Raw genomic sequence first — 10331 nt, 5'->3', positions numbered from 1 at the left:
TGAGTCCGAGTGCGGCGCTCGTTTTGGAGTGCACCTACGAGCGACGCAAGCGGTTGTCGGATCTTGGGAGGATTTTGCCGGAGCGCCTCTGCACCGTGGGCGGCAATCAATTCTCTAAAGACAGTCGGCACGTCCGACGCTTCGACCGGAGATACACAATTTCTTAACCCTTACTGTTATTAACGTTTATTGCATGTAGGGCTGTAAATGAACCAAGCGTTCGTGAACAAGCTTGGTGTTCGGCTTGATAAGAGCTTGTTTATGTTCGTTCATTATACATAAGATTGATTAAACAAACAAGCTTGAACAGCTCGTTAAGCTAAACAAACAAGCTTGAACACATATGTGTTCAGCTCGTTAACGTTCGTGAACAACGTTCGTGAACAATGTTCGTGAACAGCGTTCGTGAACAATGTTCACGAACCATATTTATTAATGAAATTCTTTTCAATATGCTAAATAAATAATAAAATAAATAAATAAATAAATAAATTTAAACGATCAATCTTAATAACCAATCAAACAATTAAAAGTTTCAAACAATCAAACAAGCTTGAATTGAGAGCTTGATAACATCTAAACGAACCAAGCTCAAACCAAGCTCAAGCCAAGCTCGAACCAAGCTCAAGCTAAGCTTGAATTGAGAGCTTGATAACATTTAAATGAACCAAGCTCAAGCCAAGCTTCAAACAAGCTCAAGCTCATAAAAAATAAACCAAGCCAAGCTTGAACACTCATTTCAAAAGCTTGGTTCATTTTAAGCTCGGCTCGGCTCGGTTATTTTATCAAACAAGCTTGAACACCCCAAAGCTCGGCTCGGCTTGGCTTGTTTACAGCCCTAATTGCATGCTCGTCATTTATTGGTGCAATTATATATTACTGCATTAGTGTAATTAGTTCTATTACAATTACTACAAAATCAACATTATATAATTAAACTTAAATATAAACATTAATGGCAAAATTATTCACTAATATAATGCATTCGAAACTGAACATATATAAACAAAGTAAAAGGGAAAACGCAAGCTAAGCTAAGATACGTGCGAATCCTTGCACTGCATATATACTTATATTTCCTTGCTAGCTAGAAAGTGAAAGTTAAAGCCATGAGCATTGATACTCTATCGATCGATTCGATCGCATCGAAATGAAACCTAATAACACTTTTCTTGGTATATAAATCAAGCAATAATACATTACAAACTTATCAAATACGTTTACTGGCTACGTACTCGATATAAATATATATAAATAAATGTATGCATCTCATGCATGCATCAAGCTAGATTATTAAATAACTGCAAATTATATGCGTAGTTTAATTTGTGATGCTAATGATCATCTCCATCTCCACAGTTTCTTGTTGCTCGATCGAACACAGGGCTGTTGATTTTGGTCGTAGGCCATGGAGAAGGAGGAGTTGTTAGAAGTGCTTCCACTTCGGCGACGGCATTGACTTGATCAGGATCGTGAAATAGATCATCGTCGGTGTAGCTACCTCCGGCTCCTCCTGTTTGGCCGCCTGCAATTGGGTCAAAAGATGATGAGATGGGAATCGGCACGTTGGCCGCGGCAGCGGCTCCGGCGGCGGTGGCGTAACGGAGGAGGTCGGCGTTCGTGGCGTCGAGCTCGGAGTGGAGGGCGTCGAGCTGGCGCTGGAGGAGGGAGATGACGGCGACGCAGCCGTAGACGGGGTCCTTGACGCGGGCCTCCGCCTCGTAGGCCAGCGAGCTCACGGCGTCCTCCCGCTGGTGGGGGAGCAGCTCGTTGAGCAGCTTCGCGACGTTGCTCGCGCCGAAGATCCGGTGCACGTTCGCGAACTTCTGCGGCTCCTCCGGCGGGAAATATGGCGCGAAGATGCACCCCGCCATGCATTTCCTCCTCAGGAACTTGCAGGCCGCGCAGGGAGAGTTACTGTAACCACTGCCGGAGGAAGAAGAAGAAGAAGACGACGCCATTATTCTTCTTAATTCCCTAATTCATCCAGCAACAATAATACAGATATTAATTCAGGGTTAATTAATTAGGGTTTGTTAGCTTCGACTCAGAGTCGGATCGATGCATGATCCTGCCATGCTAACTGAAGGCGATCGATGCTCCATGATCATGATCACAACTGACTCTAAATAAGTACTGATAAAAAAACAATACACTAAATTAATTCCTTATGAATAATATATATTCAACTAGCTAGGAATTTGGAGTGGTGAAGTAAAAAATGAAAAATAAAAAGGCCAATATAATAATTAATCTGAGATCTGGTGGGAGTAGTAGTGTGTTCTTTGATTAATTTGATGATCAGTGAATTGTCAGTATACCTTTTGACTTGAGGTGATCTCTTTGACAGTGGCTGCCGCTGTTGCTCTGATCGATCAGTCCTCCTTCCGATCCACAGCAACGACTGCAGCTGCAAGAAGAAGAAAAATAAAAAGTAAGATCTATTAAATCGAGAGATCAAGATATGTAGATCAGGTAAATTAAGCTAGCTATATATCTAGGGATCGGAAGCCAAACCCTTATCTGGATAGGAAATCTGCAAAATTCTGCAGTGAATATCGATCGATCAAGAGAAGGCAGGAGAAGATAAAGAATTGCGTGTAGTGTAAGAAGAAGAGGAAGAAGAAGAAGAAGAAGAACAGGGGGATTGTGTGGTGGAGAGACAATTTGTGTAAGAACAGTACAGAAAAGGTGACCATCCCACAGTGAATAAGAACCCTCAAACATTCATTTTATAATTAAATAAAAATAAATTTTAAGAATTTTTATAGAATGATTTTTTTTTTACTGAGAAGTGAATGCTTTCCATCAACAATATATCAGTAATATTATTGTACTGACTTGATCATCTCTTTAATCCATCTATAGCTACCGTATGATCCTTTAATTTTGAAGACGTCTAATTTTGGAAGGTTGATTAACCATGAATTTTAGAAACTTTTCATGAAGGGTGTCATTTGATTCTCATGTACAATTGTCTCACTGAATTAGTAACATGGCCATAGCTTGATTATTTTTCTTCACAAGCCTTCTTTCCAAAATACTTTTCAAAAATTATTCTCATATATATCGAATCTTTATCACTGACAATAGATTTTAGCTTCCGATGTAAGCTTTATTATATGATCAAATAGTTTTTTTTTGGCAACAGGAAAACAGTTGTATAAGGAAGGATGTGTTAAAGGTGAGAAGTGAGCATATTTAATCTGTAAGGTGTCAACAACTACAATATTGTGCTTCCAAGAAAAAAAATGATTTTAATTTATAATCTATTAAAAAAATTTAATATTAAAACACTTTATTAGACTTATAAATGATCTTTCATCATCCATTCTGACATACCTGCTTTTTTTGTCAAAGAAAGTTTACAATAATTTGTCTGTCTTATTCAATAATTTAAATAGATCATGTTAAAATTTTATTAATCTAAATCCATCACTAGCCAATCCGCCTAGGCTTGTGAGCCGTGCCGGTTGATAGATTAGCCCATGACGGACTTAGATTGATCCGCGAATTGAGAAACATATATAAGCTAAGTTTTATGTTAATTTATTATCTTTTTTTATTATAATTTTAAAATAAAAAGAGTAATTTTCATCAAATATTTGTACTAGTTTATGTCTATTGATATTTAAAATATCTATTTCTGAATATATTTGATTGATAAAATATTTCTAAAAACATTCACATTGTCATTAACGTGTTCACGCGTCAATAGTAATATGATTTTTTTTATTTCTTTTTTAATCGGTAGGCATTAACGAGTTCAAAGAATTAAACGTGCTAATATTACAGTACTATTAAAAAATATCCACATTAGCATTAACGCTTAAAATATTAATGCCATTGTGAAAACCTAAAGTAAAACATTGAAACTGTGAGAGGCATGTAGATGAGTATAATCATTTTATTGTTACAATCATACATATAATCCAAGTAATAAAAATATATGATAAAACCATGCATAAAACTTCATTTTGATTATCTATATAAATACAAAAATGAAGTTGAAATGCGTATGCATGGATATTGGAAGGTGATAGCCGCCCTTTTGGCCCACCACCCACATGCTCAGTGCTGACCCCCAACATCAACATGCGCATGGGCTCGCATGGCTGGCGCAGGGCGATAAGAGCTAGCATGCATGTAGCTAACAAGGACTTGGACGATGGAATATTAAGTGACAGAAATAGAGAGCGAGGAGAGAGGTCATGTCAACTTACTATTGCTCTCTAGTCGCGGTGTGTCCAATTATTTACTTTTCCTATACAGAGAGGAGGCTTGGAGATCACTGTGGAAGGTGTAGAATGTGGCAGCTAGCTATAGCTAAATCCTGCAGTTTCCTCCCTCGCTCGCCAGGCAAAGCCGTCGACGTACGCGAGTGGCGTTGCCTCGGCCCGGGCCCTGGCGATGGCTTGCTTGCTTCTTGCTTCTTGCTTCTTGCTTGCTTGCGCATGACAATTACCATCACGAATCTCGCTTGAACGAACGTCTTGTCAGTCCTCAGGTCGCCTGTTCATCATCTTTGGCTCTTCTGTTCTCAATGTGAATGAATGCCTACCTACCTCCTCGGACAAAAGCTAAGCTATCGCGCTTTTGCCTCGCAAAATTATAGGAAAATTAATACATGCATATCCGACTACTTGGCTCAATAGATGGACCCAAGCAATTATTAGATCAGTGTCTTGACGATTGACTAGTCTAGACCAATTGACCAACCCATTTGGGTGTTAGGCCTATTAAAGAGCTTAGCCCGATAATTTCACACCTTGCATATCACAACACAAGACTCATGAGTTGAACTCCACCCAATATAATTGAATTTCTTATATTATTTATAATGGTAGTTCATTTAATAAGATTTTTTCAATATAATATATATATTTTAATGATTTTTTATTTTTATTTATTTAAAAAAATAAAAGTATTAAACAAAATCAAATTACTTACCTTAATGGAGACATGACCAAATTGTTAGATATTGGATCTTAAAACAATCAATACGATTTTATAAGGGAAAATCGAGGTGCCATCAATCGATGAAAGTTAGAATCGATTTTTAAATCGAAATCTACGTTTCGCATAGATGAATCTGGACTATTAATTTTCTCAAGACCGAGTATAGATGAATGAGAAATTAATTATTTAGAGTTAAGTCCAAAATATCGTTAAGGAAATAGATGAGGAATAGTCTCACATTTGAAATTTTCAAGAGAGATTGTTTTCTTATATGTATTGTTATGTTAATGGAGCTAACACAAAAAAAACACAGGTGCTCTCTTTCCATGGGCGAGCAAGTGCTTGCACCTGCGAGTCCGTCGCTCGCACGCGCACCTAGACGAATATTATAATGATGATATATTATGGATGCTCTAAGCAAGTTTAATAACACCAAACGGTTATCTAGGCGGCAATGATTTTTTTGTTTTTTTGAATAAATGAATGACTTTTTTATAGCAGTAGTGGTTAATGATAAACTACTTGATAGAGGTGTGACACTGACTCTTCTACAACTGTGCAGAAGGCTTCTTTCAAGGATATGGTATTAGGGGAAAAAGAAACTTCAACACCAAAACAGAAGGTTGATCTTCTTAAAGAAAAGTTTGCAAGAATTGAATATGAAGACGGTAACCCTCTTAAACCAATTGTGCAGTACATTGAGGAATATGCGTTTGAGGGTTTATTCGCACCTAATTGGCATGCAAGATGCCCTAATAGATAAAATGCATGATTTTTACTTTTTGTTCAATCACGTGGAGCCCGTTAAGTAGATCTTGGATTCGAACGTAGAGTTGACTTGCTGACTGACGATCCTACATTTAATATTATATAACTTATTCAATATTAGGTCCAATTTGCTTACCTTAGTGTCAGAGGTACCCTCATGCAACTCGATCAACTTTTCTCATAATTCCTTGGCGTTGTTAAAGGGTCCGACCTAGTTCAATTCCTCTTTGGTTAAGCCACATTGAAGAGTTTGGGTTATCTTTGCATCGGCTTCGATCTTCTTCATAACACTTTGGTCCCAATTTTCATAGGACACTGATTTTTCAATGTCTCCGAGTGGAAGTGTGAAGCCGGTTTAGATGATGATCCACATCTCGACTTATGTTTTGAGGTGATACTCTATTCGGCTCTTCTAGTAGCCGAAATCTTCCCTAGAGAAGAGTGGTGAGCGTGTAGTGCTATAGCTTTCTTGGTAAGTCATTTAAGAAACAAATCTTGCACACAATAAAATAAAGAAACTTATCTCAAGACTTAGTCTTGGATTAGTAGTGCGGTATAAAGAATTTATGAAAAACAAAAGAGCTCGAGTGGTGTTGCACCAACTTCGAGAAAAAAAATTGATTGCGGAAAAAATGATCGAAAGGGGAAATTATACTGATTCTGATTGACTCCGAAAAATTTAAAAACTAACCCATAAAAAATTACTTGAATTATGGTTTCACCGATTCGAAGCAGCCCCACTCTGATACCAATTGTAGGATCAAAAGCGCTAGAGGGGGGTGAATAGCGTCAGTGGCTACCACGTTCGTTTTTCAGAAAATATTTCGAGAGTATGTAGTGGAAATGAAGAAATAAACAAAACAACGACACAAGTTAGTTTTACTTGGTTTAGAGCCTGTGACGACTCCTACTCCAAGATCCACACTCGTTGAGTATTTACTTTGGGCAATTTACTATCAATTCGTAAATTTAAGTACAGAGATGAAGTATAATGATAAATTGATTAATGTACTATGAACACTTATAACGATGACTTTAGAATACGGAGAGGCGTGCTTTCGATCGTCGGGGTTGTGCTACAACTTTGTAGACTTGTCTTTGGAGTAGCGCGCAAGAGCAATAGATGTTCTGAATGTTGTTCTCGAAGCTGTTAGTCAAACCCTTTTTTATAATCGAGTTGAACCTGATCCAGATCCACTGATCTCGGGATCACTATTTGACTCGACATTGATCGGTTGATCGATCCAGTCGTTCAGTCGACCGAACCTTCTGAATCTGCCCAGCTTCTCGTCAGGATGTTGCCACTTTGGACAAAGTCTTTGTTCAGTAGACCGATCCCGCCATTCGGTCGACCGATCCGTCGATGATACCTAGCTTATCTAATCCGATCAACTCGGTCCAATCAAGTCGCTGCTTATCCACCATTCAGTCGACTAAACCCAAGGTTCGGTCGACCGATCCCTTAGTCGAACCCAATCAAGTCACGATCTTTTTTGCTTGGGGTTCGGTCGACCGTTCCGGGCGTTCGGTCGACCGTTCCGGGCGTTCGGTCGACCGATCCAGGCGTTCGGTCGACCAAACAAAGTCCTAACCTATAAAATATCAGTCTTCCTGCAAAATAGAGTTAGAATAATAGACAAACAATATATAAAAGATAACTTTGATAGTTTCCGGACCGTCCATTCTTGACTTTAAGTTTCGCTAAAACTCTAAGTCTAACCGATGTCGACTGCTCCCTTTTCAGGGAACGTGTCTTCACCTACTCCTCTCAGGATAAATTACCTTTTGCTAGACTGACCCTCCAAAACGTCTGGACTTTTACTTGACATCCAAGACTTCAGGACTTTATCCTGAACGTTCGATCCACGACCCGTCCAGTCTTTCACTTGGTGTTTGCGACCCCCAGGATTTTCCACCTAGAGTCCTCGACTATAGGATTTTGCCCAAAGTCCTTAACTCGCCAAGTCTTTGCCTAGTCCCCTGGACCAGGACTTCATTGCCTAACCATATCTAGGACTTTCTGTTGGGACCTTGATGTCCGCTAGAGGGGGGTCAATAGCGTCTCGTCGTGCTTGCTCGTTCTTGCTTCATCTTGATGATGTGCAGCGGAATACAAAGACAAAACAAAACAAAACACTCACAACGCTAACACCTAGAGTTTACTTGGTATCCACCTAAAGATGAGGTGACTAATCCAAGGACCCACACGACATGCCTATCTCCACTATGAAAACCTCCTTCTTGGTCGCAGCCGGCCGGAGGCAGAGAAGCCTCTTACAACACTCACACACAACACAACATAGATACAACAAGAAGAAACAAAAATACAACTCAATACATTCTTCTTCTTGCTTACTTGTTGCTTGTCGTGGCCTCTTGAACCTTGGAGATGCACCCCAAGAGCCTTCAAGAATTGGCGGAGAAGCTTAGAGAAAATCGCCGGTGAATCGCAGAAAACTGCAGGAAGCAAGCTCGCAAAGAACTTCCGAAGAAAACGCTCCGCCCAGGCTATATACAGTGCTCCCAATCGATCCAAATCAACCTCAATCGATTGTCACGTCAGCACCCAGGAATCCCAACCGTCCATCGCCTGCAACCTACGTAACGGTCACTTCCCAATCGATCGACCGATCGATTGGGACTGCCTGAATCGATCGGCCGATCGATTCAGAGACTTTCTGTCCTCTCGCGTCCGCGCGAGAGGTTCTGCTGCCCAATCGATCGACCGATCGACTGGCAACTCCCAATCGATCGCCCGATCGATTGGGAGAACTTCTGTGCTCGTGATTTTCTGACCCCAATTGATCGGCTGATCGATTGGGCCATCACAATAATCGCAACACACTCCAATCAATCTGCTGATCGATTGGAGCCTGTTCAATCAATCGCCCGATCGATTGAACACCCTGGACTTGACTCAAACTCAAGTCTAGCTCCCCAAACCCAACTCTCGGTCAACCGTGACCTGTTGGGTTTGCACGCCTAGTATTTGGCAACTCTCTACCAACCTCGAGCTAGCCTTCTAGCTTCCTCCATCAGCCTTGCGTCCCTCGGATATCTCCTCATCCTTCACGTCTTGCCTTCTGGAGCTTCCATCGGCCTCATCCTAGTTGTCGGGTTCTCCTAGCCAAATCACCCTAGGACTTGCTTTGCCAAGATTACACTTGGACTTCCCAATTGTCTGCCTCCTCATCAGGACTTTCCCTTTGCCAAGATCATACTTGGACTTTCCAGTTGCCTGGCTTCTCGCCAGGACCTTCCTTTTGCGAATATCACACTTGGACTTTCCAGTTGCCTGATCTCACTTATCATGACTTTCACCACCAAGTCTGGTCAACACTGACCTACTTGGATTTTCTCTCTTGTCAACCTTCCTGTTGGACTTACCTTTGCCTAATCTCCAATTAGGACTTTCCCAGTCAAGTCTCCTGTCAACCTTGACTTACTTGACTTCTCTCTTACCTAACCTCCAGTTAGGACTTTCCCATTGCCTAAACTGCAGTTAGGACTTACCCGGTCAAGTCTCCGGTCAACACTGACCCACTTGACCTGTCTTCTCATCAACCTGGTCAATCCCTTGACCATCTTCACAATTGGACGATTGCTCCAGCAATCTCCATATATTGTCAAACGGACGATTGCCCTAGCAATCTCCATATATTGTCAAACATCAAAACTCAAATCCTGACTCAAGCTTGACTCAACCCAAGCTTAGTCAAACTGGTCAAACTTGACCTAGTGAAATTGTCCCAACACTTTCCACCTGTCTAGTCTCAACTATGATTTTCCTGCACACTCAGTCACACTTGTTAGATCACACAACAGCTTAACTTTGAACCCTTTGCCATAATCAAAACTTAGGTTCGATCGTCTGATGTTTTTTGCACCAACAGTGGACATTAAGGAGGGAGATTGTAGAGCCCTTCTACGATAAGAAAAAGGCAGCCAAACTTGCTGCCTAGGAGGTTGCCCCTTGTCGTCCCAAAGCTCGCCGTTATAACTCCCGCCTCCATCGATGAAGAATCTGCTATTGTGACCTCTGATGCTATGGGTGAGTCTCAATGCTCCTTCTCGTTGATTCCTCGATGCTTACGTTTTCTTCCATGGGCCGCTTTAACATATATTTTGTTCTTCAAAATATAATATTTTTTTTCACATAAGGAGAGGTTGAATTAGCATCGTTGACAATTTTATGATGATTTACTTAGTAAAAAGGTCAGAACTTTATTAAAAATCTTTCTGTAAGAGAATCCTAATAAATTACTCTCATTATATAATAGGTTTATAATGATCCTTATAAATAATGTCTAAACTTCATATCTGATAAAATCATGATAAAATTTTATTATGAAAAATTGTAATAAAATTTTATTATAAAAATTATAACAAAATTATGTTACTAAAAATTTTAATAATTTTTTTTTCTATATCTCTCATCCTTATTTAGATATGAATCATCCATCAACAAATTCAGATATGAATCATCCATCAACAAATTTTTAAATTGAGAGTACTTTTATAATAGATATACTTCAAACTATGTTAATTAACTTTCCTAAATAATTTACTTTCCCTCCTCCTGCCCTCCATTTCCATTCCCCTTC

General features: G+C 39.8%; 1 protein-coding gene across 1 annotated transcript; it reads right to left on the bottom strand.

Moving 5' to 3' along the window:
- Positions 1–1148: 1148 nt before the first annotated feature.
- LOC121978023 (LOB domain-containing protein 25-like) lies at positions 1149–2701 on the bottom strand. Its single transcript, XM_042530415.1, has 3 exons — positions 2518–2701; positions 2322–2410; positions 1149–1977 (listed from the first exon to the last, which is right to left on the bottom strand). The coding sequence occupies exon 3, from the start codon at positions 1959–1961 to the stop codon at positions 1335–1337; it is 627 nt and encodes a 208-aa protein (XP_042386349.1). The 5' UTR covers positions 1962–1977; positions 2322–2410; positions 2518–2701; the 3' UTR covers positions 1149–1334.
- Positions 2702–10331: the final 7630 nt, after the last annotated feature.

The sequence above is a fragment of the Zingiber officinale genome, chromosome 4B (genome assembly GCF_018446385.1).
Source record: "Zingiber officinale cultivar Zhangliang chromosome 4B, Zo_v1.1, whole genome shotgun sequence".
NCBI lineage: Eukaryota > Viridiplantae > Streptophyta > Magnoliopsida > Zingiberales > Zingiberaceae > Zingiber > Zingiber officinale.
This window is presented reverse-complemented; position numbering and strand designations above follow the sequence as displayed.